The following is a 23,357-nucleotide window of genomic DNA, read 5'->3' on the forward strand; positions in this document are numbered from 1 at the left end:
CAACATGGTCAAACTAATATTTCACATGAGATCTTCATGCTGACATTGCCTGATTTTGTTAGTCCTTGATTTTACTACTTTTTCATAGCTTCCTGTATATAATATATGCACATATATGTATATTCCAGTGCTAAGTAACACACATTTTTTTTTTATTTCCTATCCAAATTAAATACAATGTCATTATAAGAACTCCTCATTGAAAGCTATGTTTTAAGTCAGCAAAGTACAATGAATGAACTGTCTATGGTCCTATATTGCTTGAACTATCTGCGTCCAGATTTTGAAAAGGAAAAGGAAGTAATAATTTTTGCTTGAACTCACCACACGTTTTAATTGCACAGAATTCCCAGGGGGTGTTAGGGTCAAGAGTGTAGCACCATGGTCTCAGCTTGCCATCAGGATTGCGGCAGTAATTATCATCAAAGCCCTTGTCAGGATATCTGCAAACCACAACGAGAAACGTGTCAAGCAAGCCTTCCTGGCAATACTACACAGGATTGTATAAGGTACATAAAGGACTGGCTTCAGCAGAGGCAAACAAGAACCAGTTCCTATTAACCTCTGGTCTGATCCTGTGAGATGGATCAGATACTCTTTAACACTATTAACAAGTTAATAAAACAAAATCACTTTCCAAGCGTGCAACAGAATCAGGCCTCCGCAGAGGCAGAAGCAGAATTCCCTGCTGTGCTAATGCAAAGGCTACCGGATGGAGTAACTGCTAATTGCTAAACTCTTGCTCTTGTGTCTGTCAACTGATGACCAGACTCTAAAGCCACTCATTTTTTTTCTGAAATAGCCCAATTAAGTGTGGATTATATAAACACTGCCTGGCAGACCAGACTCATTAAGAAAACAGGTTTTTCAGTACAGCAGCCCTGCGTTAAACTGGAAGCTATTTTCAATAGCTCTGTTACTAATGATAGCTCCATTTTCGTAACAGAGCTAGTTCTAGGTCATGCCCTCATTTCAAGCATTGAGGAAAAAAAGGAGGAAAATAAGGAATTAACTTCCGTCTCACTTTATCTCATTAGGATTTAAAACTATTGTACCATTTAATTATTTCCACGTTCCTGCTGCCACTACTGAGCTGTCAGGCTGAGATTCAAGATAAGGAGGCTCTTTTGTATAAAAGTCCCATACAAACATCAATGAACTTAAAGAGAAGGAGATAAATGAAAAAAAAAAAGAATTGTTTGTAAAAAAAAACAAAAGTAGATTTGCCCCTGAGGAAAACATGAAATATATGTAAGAGAACAAAGAACTTAACTACCTAGGAACCTGAACCCATTTACAACTGCAAGCAGATGTGTTTCACACAGGCATTGGAAAATATGATTTGCAAGCATTTGTTTTTGCTAGGATGTTTTTTCTATCAAACAATTACCCTAATGTTGACTCATACATTTGCAACATGATCTCCCACTCCTTTGGCTAAATCAGACTCCTTCATCTATGCAAGAGACAGCAACAGGATTCAAGTAGAATTCAAAAGAAAACCAAGTAAATATCTCACAAAAATGAAAATTTAAAGGAAGCTGAAGATGTAATAGTTTCAGATCTAAGAGCAGCACCTCATTTTTTGCTAGGAAGAAGAGAAACTGTAAAGGAACATATTGAGTCCAAGGATTTCAGAAGCAAACAGTTAATAGGATAACAGTGTAGCTGAAAACATGATGGCTTTGGGCACCTGTTAAGTGCAGTGATGAAGTTTGATGTCAGCAGTGTATGCTCCAAGTAACATAGCAGTCTGTGTTACCACAGTGAGTCCAAGAATGGCAAGGTCCCTGCAGTCATAGCTCCCTAAAGCCACTCAGGAAAATAGGGTAAGTAAAGAATCCACTTTATAGAAGAATGTGTTCATAGCATTGAACACTCCATCCTTCCTAGCATTGTTGGTATGTCAAAATGGTATCAGTAAGTAGCTGAAACTTAAGAATAGATATAATAGTTCTTCAGGGCTCTAGCTTTGACCATCATTGTCAGACAGTGCTGTTAATGAACTGTATCTTTCCACCTACTGTATCTACTTAGAGAAGGGTACAAAGATATTTCCAGAACCCAGAGCCCTTCCAGGCACCAGTTCTTCCCACAACATTCTTAGGCCCATTTCTGGCATCTTTTATATTTAGCAAGCAACAGTTCTTCGGTTCCTATAGAAAAGGCAAACTAACACCTTTAAGATACAAATATAAGGGATCAGATATACAATGAGGCTTCAAACTATTCCACGCATTTCCACAACACAAGATTCCCTGAGAGCTATTCCCTTTCATCTACAGATTTGTTCTTCCTGTAATTCACTTGGGCACAGATCTCTTGCTCACACCCAACAAAGACCCCAAGGTTTCCAAGATCTTTCAGAACCTTTGAAACAGCAGTAGCTGTACTTTCCTGCTGAAACTGAAATGAAGCATAAAGATATACATCTGGTGTCAAATCAAGACTTTTTTCTCGGTTTCTAAGAAAAAAAAAAAAAAAACACATAAGATGTTAGATGAAGAGATATTTATTCTCTTTAAAGAGACAGATGCTGATGTCTAGCTCTGCTGTGACTAAACTGATACTTAGTGTCTGAAACTGTTGCTTTACCAATATTTCTTTTCCTTTTTTTTTTTTTTATAAATTTTAAAAGGCATGCAGTACTGAAAACTTATTTTTGTATAATACAAATTTTCATAGCAGAGATATGAACCAGAATATGTTAATAAAAGAATACCTACATCTACGAAACCCATATATTGCACTTCAACTCCACATTACTTTATGCAATAAGCACCTATTTCCATGACATATTTGTTTCTGAGCAGAAAATAAAAGAGGAGAGAAGTGCTGCTTCTCAATGCTTTTCAATGTCTGTCTAAGCCATTATCCTCAGTGGTCTATATTCCACATTGAGACATAATCCTGCCTAACATGTGGGAGTTTGAGCTTCTGCATCCACTAAAGGCTAAAAATGGGTCATCCAGGAGTTGTTTTGGGGGAGTTCCTACTGCTAGCTTCAATCACATCTAACAGGTATTAAGAATTCTCTTCAGTAATTCTTCTGAAGGGAATAAATCTGGAACAATTCACTGAGGTGACAAAAAGGAAAAGTGACATGTATTCACCCTGAGATGAAAGCAGGTAGATTATGGAGCACTTGAAAAGATTATTAGTCTTAGCTCTCTTTCTTCATCATTGCAATTGATGCATCCATAAATGCAAATAAGTTAAAATCTTTCCAGCTATACTAGTCCTTCTTGGTTTCCAGGTTATTCACATTACTCGTAGATAATATAGAACAAGCCCCTGAAGAGACTGCTGTATTTTAATTGATCATTTGTTCCAGACTTCCTCCCTTATTTACAACTTAAATGTTCATTAAAATGTGAATAAGATAAAATAATAAATTAAAATAAAATAAAGAGTTAAGATAAAGTGTAATTGACACTACCTTTAGTGATCATTTCATAAAGTTAATTAACATCAGTCTTAGAAATATCCTGGAGTTTACAGTTGCGAAAGCATTAACAGATTTGTTTGATCTACATGGATTGATTTTCAATTGCTTTTTTTTTTTTTTTAAGGAAAGAAAATAAAAAGAAACAGTCTGAACATGAACATGATCAGGAAGATATTTTCAGTGGGAAATGTTTAAGTAGGAAAGTGATCACTAGTGAGACAGCAGCTAGTCTGAAAAGTCGTTTTGTAAACAAACCAAAACTAACAGAAGAATAGTTTCCTTCTGACAGAAAAAAATTGCTATTGTTTGTACCCAGAAGTTCTATAAATGACTCATTCCTAAGGAAAAAAAAAAAAAAAATCTTTCTGTGACTTAGCCTAGAATGCACAACAAGTGCATGGCAAAACTCAGAAACAGATTATCTTCTGTCCCAGGCTGCTAATACAAAATATTTATTGTAGCAGAGCCATGGGAGACCCTGCGATTATTCATGAAGCAGATCATCTGAGCTAAGAGGGAAAAAAGTTTATATCACATAAACTCAAAAATTGCAGACACTTAATGTTTTACTGAAAATAAATAGATAAATAAATAAATCAGACTAAAATCTACTAGTACTGTATTTCAGAGTATAAAAAGTAGGCTATATTTAATGGAACACTTTAAAATATATGAAGATACTTTCAGTGAAAGATCTCAGACATTCTGAGATTGTTGATTCTTGCAGTCTTTCTCCAGCAGCTGAAGGTTATTCAATCCATTTTAAAAGTGGAGTTAAGCCAAAAGACAGAGTAAAATAAAAAGAAATCTCAGTCCAGTTTAAGACAGACACAAATATCCTTCTGCATGGCCTAAACCTCCCCACAAAATCCTTCCAGAATGGTGTGTTACAGATGATCCTCTGCAGTAATGTGAAATCTACCCTCTAGGAAAAATGCTAAGGAGATACAATTTGTCTTGCTATTACTGGCTATATATAAGTATTTTATAAGTGTGTATATATATATATATATATAGTATATAAGTATATAAAATATACTTATATTTTATATAAGTATAAATATAAGTCTTACATATATAAAAGTCTAAAACATTAATTCATAAAATGCTAAACGGAATGATCTGTTTTTTCCAGGTAGAACAAACACAGCAGTCAAGCAGATTGGATACATAAAGCTGATTAGAGCAGAAGATCAGCTACAGTTTTAAAGCTGTTCAATAGTTCAAAAAAGGAGCACACGGTGTAATGTCACACATTTATATTCACTAAGTGTATTAAGAACTCTAACGTAAAGAAAAAAAATGCAATTTTTATTGTTACTTACTCTGTAATGTTTTTAAGGTATTTTAAGCTAAGTGAAGCTGTATAACAATATATATATAAATATTCAGAGGTAACTTTTTTACTGATATTGAGGCTAGGGAGGAAATCTTGACCAACTAACGCATTGCATGTAAATGCAATTCTGTGCACTACACAGAATTAAGATGTAGCCACACCTGCACAAAATAGTCACTAGTATCCATCCTGCATCTCCATCATGACTGTAAACAACCTGCACATATCACGGGCCAGATCCCCAAAGAGCTAAAACTAATAAACTCCATTAATTTCATCTCAGCTTATTTTGCCCAGCTGCTTCCAGAATACATATAATTTTCAAATTTAAACCACACAGGTTTGCTTGGGAGTGAGGAGGAGATTACCTCTCAGGACGAAATTTGTGTTTGTGTGGTCTCTGAAGATCCCAGCGCTGACACTCCTTCCCTGACTCGGTATGATCCATTGGCCCTCTGTAACTCTCTCCATTGCAGGTCATACATTCAACTTGAAACAAACCAACAAACAAATAGCATACTAGTTATTTTTTATGCTGGTGAATTTTAACACACACACACACACACACAAATCATATCCCTGCTGTTTTAAATTGAAAGCAACCTAGAAAGACATAAAAACTGGTATCTTTTAAGTCAGGGATCCTTGGTATGGGAAATGTCCTTTGCGATTGCATCTCTTCCTTAGATCTAATCCAGATGCTTAAGTCTGGTACCTCTTTATGGGACTCTTATGGTTTGGAAGCATGTAGGTGTGAGCTGTTAGAGGCCTTCATGTTCCTAGCTGATTTCTAACCTTTTCTATTACAGAGATTTCGTTGAGTTCTTCTAATCTCTAATGTGCTGCATACCAAGTTGAAACTGTTGCAGTTACAGGGAGATAGACACATCTGAGGAAAGATTATTAGAGGTGATATTTTCTAAATAACTAACTTTCATAATTTTAAATCACTGTTATTATACAGAACTGTGTAATAACAGCACCAGATTAAATTCAGAATAATGTCTGAATCAGAAATTTCAGGATGTACTGTCTGTCCCTTTAAATTCTTAGCACTTTTAGTTACATATGATGCTGATTCTTTTTGATACTAATTCTTTTTGTCAGCTTAATTGCTGATACATTTTCAGTCTTGGTTTAAGAAAGTTGGGGGGTGGCAGGAGAGTGAGCAAAAGCCACTACAGGGATTTGAAATTTCAGCTGAACAAAATATGCTACATAATATAGAATGAGAAGTCTTAAAATATAGCATAAAATCACCATAATTAACTACAGACACATTTCTCAAGTGCCCCCTAATTAGAGTAGTTGTAATTAAGGAGCACTTAATAAATATTAATTTATACAACTACAAATCTCATTTTTCAGTCAAAATATCTGCTACCAAAGTCTTGATCCTGCAGTGAGCTCCAGGTCTTATCCCATTTGAAGCTCACTTAAACTGATCTTTAAATGTTATCTCTTAATAGATTTTCAAGCTCCTTTTAAATCATTCTCTTCCTCCCTCCTTTCCCTTGCATAGCTATTGAACATAACATATTAGCTGGAAAATTAAAGGCATCCTATCTTGAGAATTTAAATGGGTTGATTGACTGGAACTGAATTGGCTGACTAGCAAGATATGGAGTTTGGTTTGGAAGTTAACAAAACATGAAAGTCAAGAAATGTGATGGTACACATCAATTTGATTTCAGATTCTGTGACTTGAAAGTGTAAAGAGATTGCCTTTCTAAAAAGTTTTCCTGTTTACAGCATTTATCATTTGAAAAACAAAATGTGTGTTTACTTTGAACATTTGTCCTATAATTCACTACCCATATATTTTCATCAAAAAAAAGGAAAGCTGATTTAATCATGGAATGCAACTAGACAATTTTATCATCCAGTTGTGCTGAAATTGTTAAAAGATTTACTATAAACTAGGTAATGAAATAAGGAACACATTTGTGCACTCAGCACTACTTCAATGTTTCAGCTTTTCCATGACCTGGACAAGAGCTGCTGAGCCTGAAAGCTTGTTCAAATTTTCCAGATTACTAGAATGTAAAAAGACCTTTTTTCTCTAACAACTGCTTTTATTGCTACAGCATTCATTCTTGATAAGAAATCACCTTTCCTTGCTGCAAAGGTGAGTGTTACTGAAGATAACAGTTCTGTGTACCTGCTCTTTGTACAATAAAAAAGCAACTTTTCACATGAGCACTGCAACATTACCTTCTGAGCAGAGGGGGATGTCACAGACTTCGTGGCGTGTCTCTGGGCTGGTGGTGAAACACCATGGCCCTCCCTCTTCCCCTCGGGGGTTTCGGCAGTAGTTTTCTCGCAGATCTTTACCCCGATAGCTCGAAGGCAAAAAGCTAGTTTTAAAATGACAATCATTACAGTATAAGAGCATGCAAACTTCAGTGTTAATCATACTATTTTTATAAACATCTAGAAACAATCACATTTCAGCTTCCTTCTCCCTTCACCCTCCCTCCACTCTGCCCGCACAGACAAAAATATCTGTCCATACAAAAATACACATCTTCAGTTAGGATTACTCAATCAATGGTCCAAGTCTGGGATAATTTGTCTGGCCTGTAGCTTACTCTAGCAAGTTTTACTCCCATCCCTCAGGCACCCAGAGATAGCTATCTGCTACAGAGCCGGTGGCAGCAGCACGCTCCCTGCCAACCCTTGCTACTCTCTTCTTCACCAGCTTGTAACTACTCACAGAGCAGTAGAAGACCCCTGGAAAAGGCAGGTGGAATTTATTATGGACATAGGTGTAAAATTCATTGGTCCATTGGCCCATCAGGCCTGCTGTTCATACACACCTTATGTGCATGTATCAGGCTCAGCCCAGCCGGGATGGGGTGCACCTACTCCACATAGCTTACAAACAGAGAGGTCTTTTGCCATGCCTGGTCAGGCAACAGCTAGACCTGAGTACCAGGAAATTAGTGTGAACAAGGTTGAGTGGTATGACACACCACACCAAGGGGTCTTCACTACCTGAGGCCACGACTGCTTTGAATTTAAGCATCAAAAATTAGCCCAGGTACTGCTTTAGATGTCTTGTTTCATATTCTGCCAGAAAGCCCAACTGTTGTCACCATAAGGTCTGCTACATAGAGATTTACTTCTCAGAGCTTTTGTACAAATTAAGTCATTTAACAGGAACCTCCCTGACTAAAATTTTACTGACTAAAACTTTGCTTACCCTTTCACTATGTTTTCTGTTTTTGCTGCAAGGCCTATTAAAAAGCAATATCCCTTGGCATTTTTTCTTTACAATGCCTTCAAGGCAATGTTAAGCACTTTATTTGTCTTTAGGGATTGAATGTGTATATTTTTGCCCTAGCACACATTTTCAGTATGAGACTTCCATGTCAATGCCCAGTCTACCAAATATAAACCCTTTAGGGCCAAGGTTTTGTCTTCTTATCTGTCTGGAAAGGGATGCGTCTCTAGAGACACTCACACATTCACCCAGACATATTTATACATAGACTTGTATATATATTTATAAGTAAAAGTAATAATAATTGTTTTTCCCCACAATTTAGGTGGGGAAATAGCTTACCCTGTTGTAAGAAACCTGACCTAAGAGCTTATCACCACACAAGCTGTACTTTACAGACAAAGCCAGTGTTCTTTCACTGTCAGTTTCCTTGCAATGTTACTCAAACATCAGGTAAATTACAATTCAGAATTATGCTCAATCCTATGAAAATTTCATTTTTTTCTTGCTTAATTGAAAAATTGTGCAAAACACCTTGGGGATCACACAAAACCTGTAATTCAACTTAATAAATTAGTTTCATTTTTGTGATTTCTAAGATTTTTTGCATTTTTTTTCTTCAATATGCTTAAATTCTGGTAGAATATCACAAGTAAAGTACACTTTTTACCCCAATAACTTATTCTGCATTTTTTGTATTTTTTTTTTTATTATTATCTTTTTTATCTATAATCACCAAGGGAATCAAAAGTATCTCTATTTTAGTGGAAAAAAAAAATGGTATTAAATTTTATCTATTTTTCTTTAGAGGAATATAGAAACTTGCAGTTCAGGAATCCAAACTAAGCACTGGGGACAGTCTTTATGATGTTGATGTAGTTTATATACAAAAGCAAAAGAGAAATATATAGTCCCTGCTGTCCTTGGAAAATTCCATGTTATGAATGAATAAATAAATAAATAAATGGAGAGAAAAAGAAAATTCCAGCAATTCCAATGTGACATTTTAATCATGTTTTATTCCAGTTAATGAAATCTTTGAATTAACTGAAGTGGAAAATACCTCTGTTAATCACATTGTGGTTCTAGTCAAGGCAACGTGGAAACACTACTTAAAAGTGCTTTTCTTATTTTTGGTTCTTGAAGAGAATAATTTCTGTGTCATCACTGCTGCTTATGAAATTGTTACTTCTGTTTGTCTTCTGTAGTCTTGTAAAATAAATGTCTCAAAAAAAATTAACTAAAGACAATCCTGGACAAACTTTTCTGATGGGGCATTACAATCTGTATATACATTAATGTGGTGTGTCAGCACATGTTAGAAAAAGTTATTTGATTTTCCTGCTGGAAAATCTTTCTGCTCAGTAGATACAGGAGAAAAAGCATCTCAAATTATGCCAGATATACTATCATAATATTAAAAAAAATAAATAAAAATAAAAAATGTATTACATTAAAAACTCAAGATGGGTCAGATACACAAATGGCTTCAACAGGTATTGAAACAACATTCTTGAGGGAGGAAATGAGACAGAGTAAAGACTCACCCAAAATTATACAATAGAGCCACTCCTAAATCTGTGTACTGATTTAGTTCAACTACATTACCTAAGGAAAAAGAGAGCCAGAAACCGAAGCCAGTAAGAGTAATGGTAAAAGCAGATTCAACAACAGCTAAAGTTGCTGGAAGCTAGCAAAAAGCCAGTGAAGTATTGGTCTACTCTTACACCAACTCTCTTTTACCTTTTTTATATTATCTTGAGCCATTTAGGTAATAAATTCTTAAGAAACAAAAATATGTAGAGAGAGTTTCATAAGCTGTGCTAGAATAGGAACTAAAATAATGTAATCCTGATTTCAGTTGGGAGTCTCCAGGTTCTACTGGAATACAAATTAATTAAATACATCATTAGTTAAATACAAACACAAGTTTAAAGTCTGAAGTTATTTTAAAATTTTCTGGAAAGATCAAGAAATAATCAATAAAGTACATCTCTCCTTTGAACATGAAAAAAAAAAAGGGGGGGGGAGGGATTTATTTTCTAAATTGCACTTGGTGATAACCAGATGTTGAGAAAAACTGACCTAAAAATCTAAGACTTTCATACTAATAAGTTCCAAACACACCACTACTGTCTGCTTCTTCCCATCTCCTTCATGTCTCTGATGATGAAATCATATTTTCTGATGTTGAAAAACAAAATTAGCATTCAGCCACCTCATTTATCCAGTGACCTTTTAAAAATTAAACTTATTGCACAAGACAGGAGAAAAGTCATTCTCATAAAATTCATCATAGAAGAGTGTCTGTCTCTCAGCAGATAGAGCTGTGTTTGCTACAGATCGAAACAAAATTTCAATTTAGTGATAAATATATACCCTTCATACACTTTTTCTTCTTTTATTACACAGTCATGTGTATACTATACAAAATTAATGCTCATTCCTGATGTGATTATTGAGAATTATTTCATTTTTAAAAGATGAAGGTTGTATACCTCAAGGTATTGAGTCTCAAGAGGTCATTGCCATATGAGGTGATGGCATTTATCATATGATCACAATTAAGCATGGGTCTAGTCCAACACTGAAAATCAGATACACGGTATTGTAAGCAATTAAGTCCAGTCCAAGCCTGAGGCTCAGCTCTGCAACACATCATAAGAGGAGAGAACCCAAGTATTCTTCACCTTTTAATGTTGTTCCAAGCTCTCATCTTGAACTCTGGATAGATTTGGTCAGGACAGGACTGAGCAGTGTATAGCCCAGTCTCACTAACAGTCTCCAGTTTGGCTTTTCCTATAAAAAGTGCTGATGCTGAGAGAACAGACCAAAAGTCAGCAAAGTGAATGGGAAATTATTGGGTGAGAGGACATGTCTTTTTTGGATCTTAAGAGTTTATAATCTGTCTGAAGCCAATATGAAAAGGTTCAAAAAGAAATGGCCAAAAAGTGGGAAAGTAAATCTTCTTATTGATTGATTGATTGATTGATTTCTAGTTCCCAGCAACTTTTGCTATGGTTAAATCTACTTTTATCATTACTCCTCCTGGCTTCAGTTTTTCATTTTCTTCTCTTTTCTTTAGGTAATGTAAGTGAAATGAGGCTGCTCTCAGGGTGTAGATATGTTCTCAGTTCCCATTATATAAGGTCTTAAACTCAAAAGTTGTCCCATATCAGCTGCATCAGTTTTTAGTTATTGTGCTTGTATGATCTGAAGGAAAGGATTTAAATCATTTGATAAATATATCAAAATTCAATGTATTTGTTGCCTGATCTAAATGCTTTATAGAGTTTAACATATACTACAAATAATACAGAATGAGTATGATCTATGCAAAATATAGTAACAATAATTGTATACTGATCAAATAGGTGGGCTAATATTCCCAATAGCCTTTGCTTCCCATACCATATTTTTTTAAAATGACCCATTTCCTAGGAGCCCATTAGAAAACAGTGATAAACTTCCAGACTCCAGGCTGAAGTAATGCAGCTGTTTTGCTACTGCCAGGATCAAAAGGGTATAAAGAGCTAAAAAAAAATCCAACACGGGGGAGGAAAGGATCCAGACACACAGGCTAGCCCTGGGAGAGAACACTTTGTAGAAAGACTGAGAAGGTAAGGGTTTTCTGAGACCTCGAGAATGACATCTCTTGGGAAAAGGCAAGAATACACCTAGCAGATTTTGTGGTTTAAGATCAATGTTCTCATAAATTCCTTGTCTACTAATAAATAAAACTGTGCTTTGTAGAAGCTGTCTGAGCACTATTCCCACTGTCTCTGCTGCTGAACTCTTACCTGTGCTCATGGGGAATCATTGAGTTCCAGGCCTGACACTGAATACCACTTTTGGTGACAGATATTGTCCCTTTGTAGTCTGCTCCTTTTCCAATTATACAATTCCTGACATAGTCTATTGAAAGAAAAGGGAAGTATTAGGAGTTTGGTTAAACATTTTCTCAATGTATTTAAAAATAAATCTCACTGTCAGTTTTCACATTCAAAATAATTTTCATATTCTTTAAAGACATAATTGTTCAAAAAAAATCATTGTCCACATGTATTTTTTCCTTTTTTTTTTTTTTTAAACGAGTTATCACTATCTTGACAAAGAAAGCTACCAAAAATATTATCAAAGTGTCTGATTGACCAAAAGTACATGACTCAGAACTCAACACCTCCACTTATTAAGGAGGTAAAGAAAAGTAACATTAAGTCAATAACAGTAACACATACGACCGAGATTTTAAGTTCTGCAACACAAAGACAATATTTGTAAATAAAGATGTAAGTTTCAGTTTTCAGAATGTATAAAACCGTATTATACCCAGAATGTCTATACAGCCAAAAAGTCACTGACTGACCTCAGCTTTTGTCCCCTTCCATAGCTGGAAAAACAAAATCAGTAAATAAATCAGTTACCCTTCTTTTCAAACAGATCAAACGCATGGTCTTGCTTCTTTCTCACACCATTTGTCAAGCTGTTGAAGGATAACCAATGGCACCGTTTTGTAACTCTGTCATAAGCAAAGGCCCTGCAAAGAAAATCTTGATGAGAAAAAAATCTCTATGTGGTTTATAATAATGACACATGGCTTGCCAAGGAGCATGCAATGACATCAGATTTATTTTTACTGGGAAAGTCAGAGAAACAGCCCCAATTACGATTTAAACCCACAACTGTGCTGACAAGAACAAAGAAACAAAGAAATTAATTTGATGAGGCCACTACATTAAATACTAGCTTGGTTGTTCACACTAATCTAAGAGTTTCCTTGTCATTAAAGATCTTTATTTTAAAAGTGACATAAATGTGACTGAGACAGCATTTGTGTCCCCAGTTACGTTGCTTTCTTCAGGAAAAAAAAAAAAAGAAAAAAAAAGAGAGAGAGAGAGAGAGAGAGAGAGAGAGAGAGAGAAAGAAAGAAAGAAAGAAAGAAAGAAAGAAAGAAAGAAAAAAGAATATTATATAACATCTCTGTTTTACGTACAATATGCCTGTGAAATAGCTAACAGTTAATAGTTAATAGTTTATCCACTCTGATGGCTTGAGAAAAAATGAGGCACAAGGAGTTCTGTTTCTTGCCTAGAACAACAGAGCTATTTGAAAACAAGGTTATTTATTTTTTTTATTTTTTTATGAATAATCTAAACTGTGATTGTGTACCTATCCTTGCTTTGCTTTAGTTTTCTTTTTTTTTTTTCTTTTTTCTCTCTCTATTTTTAACTGCTTTAAAGGTTAGATTATTTCAAAAATATTTCAAGAATAGTGTTGAATTGAGTGAAATTGGGGGATGAGGTGAAGAAGGCAAGAAAGACAAACAGGAATCAGAAAAGCAAGAAAACTTTCTGTCAATGTTTTCAATTAAATATGAAGAGTTTTTCCTCCCAACATCACTTTCAAATGAATTGCTTTAAGTGTAGGTAAAATATTTTTAAGCATTTTAAAAACACTTAACTGTCTGGATCAGGACAACAATTATTCCAATTAACAAACAAACAACTACAATAAGAACAACAAAAGAATAAGTAAAAATTAAACAAGGAATTTTTTGCCTTCATTTTTCAATAGAAAAAAAATAATAAATCACTCACATGACTCTATTGTCTTTAGTCCACAACACAATCTGTATTTCTAACTGGCAGGCATTGGTCATCCCAAATCTCAGCCATTTTATCCTGACCTGAGATTTTAACACCACCTAATAGTATGCAAAAGCCACACAGATTTCTTACACTTCATCTTTACTTTGGCTGTTTACTGCACCCCCAACTCACAGCTCTTGCTTTCCATTTAATTCTCCTCTTGCCACACAAGTTTTTCTGTGTGAGATCTTGCTGGCTTCAGTTAAAAATATTACAAGATCTTATCCAACCTCCCCGCTTTTCCCTCTTTCAAACATCCTCTTCATTATCTTTTCCATCACCAAACAGATTTTTCATCCAACTGCTCTCTACTCTGTTGACTCCAAATGTTTCCAACCTGCTAACCTTCATCCTTCTGCCTTTGTTCAGCCTTCTGTTCTCTTCTGGCTAGTTCTCAAATATGAACATATCCAAGTGCTTCCAACTCCATCTTCACAAAAATATCCTTGACCTTTCAAGCCTTTCCAATTACATTCTCCCTTCCCCTCCTCCCTTCTAAAGTGGGAATGCAGAATGCTCTGTTTACAAACAATTCTTTCAGTTTTTGCCTTTCAGTTGCCTTTTGGTTTCCTTCCAGCTTGGCTTCAGTCACTTTTGTACATAAAAGTTTCTACAAATCTTTTCTTGGACCCTAATCGAGAGGGTTTTTACACTTCCAAAGTCAACATATTTAAGCAAATTCTTGGTCTTTCTTCTACTGATACTGCTGATCACAACAATTTTTGTTGTTGTTATTTGTACTGAGATAGTAGAGATTCTGACCAGACTCTGGAATCCTGTGGTCTACACTAGAGCCCCTTGCTGTCTAAATATGAAACTAAAAGACAAAATAGAAGGTAAGAAGATAACAAAGGATAAGACAGGTACAGCTTTATAGGTAAGGAAGTGACATGTCTGCAACAGTCACCTGCACAGCCAGTATAATAGTAGCTATATTGTGTTTTTCTCATCCTTAAAAAAAAATGTGGGAAAAGCTGAAAGGATAACTTAAAGAAAACAGCAGGAGTAATGGACTGCAACTAGTAGTAAACCAAATGAACAGAACAGCTCAGCAGTAGGTAAAAAAAGGCTGATATGGAATACAGGAAATGCTGAACAGATAATTATGAAGTCAAAAAGACAAGATAAGTGAATCTAAGGGATACTTTGTTGGGGGGTTGGATTTTAGCAATAGTGTTATGTAGGAAAAATGAGTCTGTATAAGGCTCTTGCAACTCTATTAAAGATGATCAAGATCTATGCAAGCATGACAGCAAGAGAAAGGAAGAAAGGTCAGCTCTGATATATTATAACTTTTATTACAACTTCGGCAGTTTATAATAAATAAATAAATAAAAAGCTTTTTTTTTTTTTTTTTTTTTTTTTCCCCCAGCAATTTAGGAATGGCTGATCCTGTCTGTAATGCCTGGACTCCACTAATTCACCACTTTCTAGTGGAAAAGAACCAGAGCAAGGTTAAACCCTCATCTTGGTTGCGTACTTCTCGGGAAGGAGACTCATGGAGTACTTCTTCAAGTACTATTGTCATAATTATGTTATGAAGTATTTCTATTTTATCCTATCATAATTCTTAAACAAGCTGAGTTTGCATCCAGAAAATAAAGATTAACATTAGTGTTGTTACCCAAGTAATAGAGAACTACTTCTTGGATCAGTACTAACATTAGAATCAAGTCACAAAAATGTCAATAAACAAAGGAAAATCCAAGTCTTATGTTTCATGTATATAAAATGCCAATTTATGCCACTTATCTTCTAGGTTTTGTATGATCACACAACAGCCAGTAAACAAATTGGTTTTAATTTCAGTTAGCAACACATTTTACCCTGTACTAACCATATGCGGGCATGAAGTTAAAGACTGGTGGTTCTACGAATAAAAGGGAAAGATTAGCAATCCCTGCTCCCTTTAAAAGTGAACACGTCAAATTTTACAGTAGCATCAAAGAACTATGCACAGTATAAAAGGACTCATCTGGGACCAAATGAAACCACAAGAATGTTTCCAGATACAGGGAATCTCTCTTGCTGCACAGAGATAGCACAGGCAAGACCTAATCACCTACACCTCTGCTGCTAGACTTGTTGGCTAAACAACTGTAGGAAAAAATGGGAAATTCAGAGCATGAGCAGTCAGATTTTTAATTATTTTTCATTTTCAGTGTAAAATAGCCATATATGACTGATCGCGGTAATGCTATCTGTGAGCAGAATTCTTCCAAGCTCTGTTGTCAAAGTCCATCATTGGTCCTTTATATTCTTTTATTGACTGATTACAGCAGAGAGAGTTTGCCCCTTAATGAATCTGTCCTACAGTGACAGGGACTGAGTGTCCCAATAGAAAAAAAATATTTCATAAATGAAAAAGTAATGAAAATGCAGAGAGGTTCTAGAATATTATTCATGTAAAGTGGAATCAATGAATATATTAACATACTTATTATTTTCAGAAGATTAAATGTACCATCCAGAGCAGCTACAATTAGAAGATCCTTGAAACAATCTTCCTGAGAAGATATTGAAATTGTTGCTTTCTTGGCATTATTTAGTAATTTGTTACACTGTAAAACCTAATTCTATACTACTCTTTGCCACTGAAGACCAGAACCGAAGGATTTCTTATTGCATGGAGTACAACCTGATCGACTTGGCAATGATGTCCATAGAAGCTCTGCCAATAGGAAAAGGAGTTACTTGTACCATGTAAAAAAATATCAGTGCGTGGAAAATATGTAAACTCTGCTTATTGTTTACTTATGTAAATAATCAAAGTACAAAATAATAAAAACTACATCTCCAGATCTCTTTTAATCTGCAATTAAAGGCTTAAAAAAGGATTAAATTTCAATGGAGGACCTTTTCTGCCAAGGAAGGGCTTCTGTTATCACATTTGATCTGACTTCTATTTGTCATAAGTTTTTTTTTTTTAATATATATTTCAAGATCAGGATGACATTTAGTCCCATGCTTACTAGTACAGAAGTCATTAATTCTCTCCAAGATTCTCCTGTGTTCATTTATTGCTAATGGTCTAGCATAAAAAGGCCAGGGGAACAATTCAAGTCTAATAAACAGGAAAAATAACAGTGATTTGTTCCAAAAAACAGTAGAGAATATGTACTAAGCAGACAAGCAATCAGCTGCATGATGTGTTTGTAAGAGACAGCAGATGCTGTAGAATAGCTATCATATACTTGTAATGATTGTACAGCTGAGAAGGTTTGAATCCATTGTATCAAATTCATAGTACTTGCCAGTGAACTTCAGCAGTGTATGTATCTGTGTTCCATGTGTGAAGTTCCCATTGACTTTAGTGGGAGTAATGTGTAAAGAATGAAGATAGAATATGGTCTGAAGTGGTGCTGAAATACTGCAGCTGTGATGTGTGACAATAACCATTTTATAAGAGAGATAAAAATCCCAGAAATGTTCACTGAACACTACAGTGCAGCACAAATCATCGACATCTTAAAATGAGTATATTTCTCAGCTATATTACAGAAAAGACTACAGATTGGACAAGCTAAAAAGACAGAACAACTCAGATAATGCTTTACATTACATTACATTGTCATTACATATTCTGGACAGGTAGAAAAGATATCAAATAAGAAAATAAAGATACCAAATAAGAACTACCAAATAAGAAATACCAAAGAAATCAAAACAGTGCAGTCTTTAGATTGTACTCAGTACAAGCTACAGCTGATGACAATTCCAGAGAAACCTTTGTCCAAAGAGTATTATATAAGAATCTATTAGGAAAAATGTAATAATAATGGAGATACATAACTTACTTGCAAGTGAATGAAAGACCTTTGTTCCTGCTGCATCTCTTGGCACACTGCTCAGTGGTATTTAACAGCTTGGTTTTAACTTCCAGTGTTTTGTTTACCTTGATGAGCATCAACTCTCCTGTTTTTTTGTAGTCGTGAAGAGGATTTCTCCTTTTTCCTTTACCATCTAAGAAAAAAAGCAAAGAAGAAGACAAAAAAAAAAAAGTTAAGATCAGTCCTGAGATTACAGATTACATTAGAAATGAATATAATTTATTAAAGAATTATTGCATTGTATATATTGTATATAATATTACATACAATATATATTATACATTATTATTATGTTACATATATATATACAATATGTATTGTTGTATATGTATTGTATGTATTGTATAATGTATATATTATTACGTATACATACATACAATATATATTATTACATTGGTACCAAAATCATAGCGAAATTCATAAAACTAAAGTACAAGCAGATACTTAAGAAGAATTGATTATTTTAGATGGTGATCTCCATCCTTAAAAACTGGGATAGTAGTAAAGCTCATTTCAAATAAATTACATAATACAAGAAAAGGGTAAGAGGAAAGTTTTACACCTTGTGAATATTTTTTTCAGAACCTGAAAATACGCTTGCTATACATCACAAAAACTGATATCTGATAAATATTTCCAATAAAAACTGAAGTGATAAAGTTAAACAAATGTCTACTTTTAATGGACAGACTAGAGTTAAAATTAGAAAGGGAGGAATAAAAATGTCATAGAGAATTATAGTTTGAATGGGCTAAACTGTTCTTAAAACAGAAAACATTTTAACACAAATTGAGAGCAGATTTGGAGCCTGAAAGTAACATAAAATATTCACTTTTCCCATCCATTGCTCTAGTGAAGGCTCAGTGAGAATGTTGTGTTCAGTTTAGAAGTGAATGAATGAGTGTTGTGAGCCTACAGAAAAGGAGGGGAGGCAGAAGCCATAACATGGAAATAGTCTGCACGGTTACAGAAAGATCATTTTCCATGTCTCTGTTGAAAGACCCAGGGGAAGAGGTGTAAAATGGAGCAGGCAAGATTGGCTAGAGAAGTTTGGCTGAACTGCCAGAGGAAAAGTCTTTGATTTTTGCAAGAAAAACACGCTATTTTTCCAATGTGTATGCATGTTAGCTTTTCCCATAGAAACCTGTCTGCCACTGTAGGCTCCTCCATCATCAATGAAGGCAGATGAGTACCTCTAGATGATTCTCACTATTCTAGGACACATGAGTAACACAGGAAGGATAAATATTCCTTTGGATCTACTTATCTTATTTTACTCAAGGATACATTATGATCTTTCTGGATTAGATGGCTAATGCAGTAAAAGTCAGGTGAACAAAACACTCCTCAGTTTACAAACTAGGTAGTATTATTTTTCATAAAATATTTCCATATAACTATTTTCAGATGTCCTTCCTTTTTTTTTTTTTTTTCTTCAAAGTATCAGCCATGGTAACAGAACATGAATGCTCATGAATAATTTATTAATTTTTGCCAGAGCTTGCAAATACATGAATCCTCACCCTAGTGTGCCATTCTACTGAATAGAATTTCTTATACAGGTGCAAAGTGCACATGGACCAGCAATTTTTGTTTGCTACACTCTACACAGAAGTTCAGAATAACTCCTCAAGTTTCAAAAGTGCAATAGCTGAGCTCTCTGTGAATCCAAATGATTTAGTGACATTATGAAGCTAAAGAGGGCTGAAGGGTGTTCCTTTGGCAGAACTTCCATCCTGATGGGAAGGGAGCTCACATTTTCACTGTATTTAGCTAAATAACACCTCTCAGTGGTGAACTATCCCTAAGACACCTAAAAATAGCCCAAAGACATTTAAAATAGATTTCATCAAGCTTCAGTTATTAGAGGTGAAGGGTGGAGGGACATGACTGAGAGAGGGAGAGGGAAATAGAGCAAAGATCAAAGGAATAGAATCTCTCTGCTGCAATAACCCTATAAAAAATCTTCACCACATTCTACTCTTTTAAAACGGATGAACTGTGAGCAATGCTATTCCCCTGTACCTAATAGCTCATAATTTTAATTCCAGTTATTTTCAGAAAATGTACAGAAATTATTAATTTCCCTCCAAATCCCTAGTATTGTTACAGGAGGCCCTATTATAGTTATAAGTTATTAGTTATAGTTAAGAAGCTTTTGCTGAAAAGATCAAATAACTTTGGAGATGTGTCTGGGACCCATATAAGTTATAATAAGCATTTTCAGCCTTGCATTTGCACAATGTATATGTACCCAAATTGACTCATAATGTTTATGGAAATGTTATGCTGAGATTCTGGCTATAAGGATTAGCATTGCTACTGGAAAAAGCATACTGGAAAAGCAGTTGAAGTTGCTTTTTGTTGTTGTTGTTCTTGGGTGAAAGAGACAAAGTGCTGCAATAAGGATTGCATCTGCTCTTTAAGACAACTGCAGAAAAACAAATCTTCCATAAAACTTTTGTGGCAAATGTCTCAATATATTATCTTAGAAGATGTCATTATTTCTATGTTTTCTTAGCCAACATTTTTATATCAAATGAAGGTAAAAATCTGTACAGAAATATCAAAGTATTTTCTTTTAGTGCTTGATGCTAACATTTGCCATCTACCGATGCATCATTATCTTAATTCCCTATGCTAACAACTTCTTAAACTCACCAGCAAGCATGCAAGAATATAATCCAAAAATAAATGAATAAATAAATTCAAGAAATTCTGCTCTGCTGCCTGACAAGCATGGTTCACAGTTGTGCTTTTTTTTTTTTTTTTTTTTTCCCTGAGCAGTTGTCCAAAGAGGATTATGGGTTTGATCTTGCATTTAACAATTCATAACACCCTGATTTACTTTAGCTTTCAAACAACAACATTCTATGACTTTGCCTATAATCCAAAAGGCAAAGGGCCAAATGCATGGTGTGACTGTTAGAACCATCTGAATAATGCGAAGCATTACTTTTACACCACAAAGAAAATAAATAAATAAATAACCCTAGGTGGTTTTATTATTAAAATATTAAATAAAATAGTGCCCTAGAAATATTCTACATCAAAGACTATAATGCAATATTCTATAACTGATGCTCCTAATTTTTGACTGTTATTCATATCAGTTTCCTAAACTTTGATTAATCAGGACTTTTGCTTATTTTGTGGGTTATGTCCTCCGATGCTTCTCATACTTGAATATCAGGTTACTAAGGAAGTCTCTCATTGTACTTAAATTTGAAAATAAGAAGAGTTGACTCAAACAAAAGAATCCATTCTAACACAAATCAACTGTTTTTTTTCATCAACAAAGGAAAACTAACTAACTAAAACTAATTAATTAAATATATTTCTTTGGCTGACTAAATATATTTCTTTATGTCAAGTACTCCTCAAAAAGGTGACGGTAGTGCCTCTTTCTGTCTCTTAATATGATAGCAAACATGGTCAGACAGAACACAGAGCTCAGCCAGTGCCCAGGAAAGTGGGAACTACCATGTTTGCTCTAGCTGGATGCTGCAGTGGGCAAGTATTTCATCATCTCATCTAGTATCTCCACAGTCTTCCCAATAGGTCTCTACCACTTTCATAAAATGTGTTAAACATTCACTAAAGAAAAAAGTTTCCTTACAGAAAGAAGGAAACAAGAACCAACTCTGGGTTCCCTTACTACATTTTCCATATGAAGTTTCTGTGTAGTCTTCTCAGATAGAGAGTATTAACTGAGATTATTCAAACTGTAGAGCATCAGGGGGAAATTATTTCCAAAAATATTTTTTCCTGTAGTAGTTTCAGTCTACACCAAATATGTAATTGAAAATAAAGGTAAAGAAAATAGAAATAAATATTTTTTTTCTGCAGCCGTAATGTAAAATGACTCCCTAGGAAGTTGTGGTACCTGTATTCTATGCCATATTTAACTGCAATTATTTTAATTATTTTTATACATAAAAAAATAAAACAGGTAAAACAGCTAAGAATGAGAGTAATAATCAATGTCATAGAAATGTAGATACTTCCTCAATTAACAAATTAAGTTTGACATAGCAAAGACATTTGAATTTTCTTGTCTTCCAGCCTCTAGGTATTTTCTAACCACCGGGCTAATGGGAAAAGAGCAGCAACAACATTTTTTTTTTCCTCTTTTGTCCCTGTTTCCCACACCAAAAAGAGATTTCTACTCACCCTATCGTCATACCACTCAGTCCTGACACTGGGTATGTTCTATACCTCAACGTAAAAATTCACACCTAGTAGAAAACAGTAAGTCTGATACTGAGCTATAAGAGAGTCAAGAACTTCAGTATAAAAGTAGTTTCAGTAGTTTCATTTAGAGCTTAAATACATTAACAAGTCAAGTATCAGACTCTCAGGTTTTAGCCTGATCACTAAAAGGAATTGATTATTCTATTAGCTGTTTTGTAGTAAACAATTAGTATTGGGCAAATTATACCACTTGCATCAACCAAGAGCATGCAGGATATCAACAGGCCTAAAGATTACCTTTGTGAATTATAATGAGATCAAAACACTACTTGTATTGTCTACAGCTAAATTTTACAATGAACTTATCTGACAATAAATATATCATTAGTAATCCCTTTCTCCTTTCTGCATCAGTCCAGCTTTTTCTAATATAGTTGTATATTTAGGCTTACGAGTTACAGTCTTACAGAGTACAACTGGAGCGTACTGCTGTCTCCCTTGAAAAATCCCTACTTTTATAGACTTGCTATAGACTATACAAAGCTTTTATTAATCAAGACTTGTGATGCATTCAGCATGTCAGCTTTCAGGGTTTCCAAGTCTCACTCTAATCTATGCAATAGTTAGTGCTCTCTTAAAGAACCACATAATGGAGACTTGTGATAATGTGAGAAGCCTCATTCCTTTCTGTTCTTTCTAATTTTGCATACCACTTTATTAAACAGAACAAGCAAATAACAACTCAACACCAAATTATCAAAATGAAAAGATAAATAAATTTAAATTCAAAGTTTGTGTTTGAATCAAGATCCTTAATGAAATCTTGTTGTTTTGATGTGGAGTTTTATTTACTGATTTTGTTTGTTTACACTTGCAGAGCTGGATTACATCTTTTAGAACTTCAGCAGTTTCACAAGTAATTTGCTTTGTTGTGTTAAACTTCCAACTGACCGGGGTAATGAAAGACTTTGATTCTATTATGATAGATACTCATGTAAGTAAGTTGCAGATCTTTATATGGTGGATGGAAAAAGACATTCATAATATTTAGTTTTGAAGGAAAAAAAAAAAAAAAAAAAACACATAACAGCACCACTGTTTATTATGTTTTTTGGATGTCAAAGATAAGCTAAGACTATGAGGAAAAAAAAAAAAAGAGAGAGAGAGAGGAAGGTACCTCAATTCTTCTAGGATGGAAGATGCTGACAAAAAAATTAAGGAATCAATTACAGTCCTGCTAAGTAGTCGGAGAAAAAAAAAAAAAGGCAAAATTATATGGCTATATGGCACTTGTGAGAAAAATTGGAAAAATTGAAAAGAGAGAAGTTGCCCACACACTGTTCAGGAAGCTGAAAATTTGAAAATTTAAAGAATAGTCAAGTGAAGAGAAATGGTCATATAAAGTGATATAAATATTTCAGAAATATAGAATAGAATCATAGAATCATTAAGGTTGGAAAAGACCTTCAAGATCTTCTTCAAGATGGTTCAATCATCACCCTACTACCAATGTCACCCACTAAACCATGTCCCTAAGCACCAGATCCTTAAACACCCCCAGGGATGATGCCAGGGATACCACCACTTCCTTGAGCAACCCATTTCAATGCCTACGTCTTTAGTATCAATAGGTATTTTAAACTGCTGTTCAATATTTTTGCATCATCTGTGT

At 34.6% G+C, this 23,357-nt stretch overlaps 1 protein-coding gene across 8 annotated transcripts in view; it reads right to left on the minus strand.

Annotated features, from left to right (window-relative positions):
* Nucleotides 1–23,357, minus strand: part of HGF (hepatocyte growth factor) — a 65,516-nt gene that overhangs the window by 35,043 nt on the left and 7,116 nt on the right. For 7 of the 8 annotated variants that reach the window (XR_011092105.1, XR_011092104.1, XM_068669936.1 and 4 more), the window contains exons 2-7: nt 17,459–17,624; nt 12,438–12,550; nt 11,814–11,928; nt 7,002–7,144; nt 5,156–5,276; nt 325–443 (exon numbers count right to left, since the gene is read on the minus strand). Coding sequence is in view for 6 of the 8 variants with exons in the window: in XM_068669936.1 (XP_068526037.1) it covers nt 325–443; nt 5,156–5,276; nt 7,002–7,144; nt 11,814–11,928; nt 12,438–12,550; nt 17,459–17,624 (777 nt within the window). In the remaining 2 variants the exon portion in view is untranslated. The remainder of the gene's footprint in view (nt 1–324; nt 444–5,155; nt 5,277–7,001; nt 7,145–11,813; nt 11,929–12,437; nt 12,551–17,458; nt 17,625–23,357) is intronic. The other variant, XM_068669937.1, reaches the window with a different exon arrangement.

Source organism: Anas acuta, chromosome 1 (genome assembly GCF_963932015.1).
Source record: "Anas acuta chromosome 1, bAnaAcu1.1, whole genome shotgun sequence".
Lineage (NCBI taxonomy): Eukaryota > Metazoa > Chordata > Aves > Anseriformes > Anatidae > Anas > Anas acuta.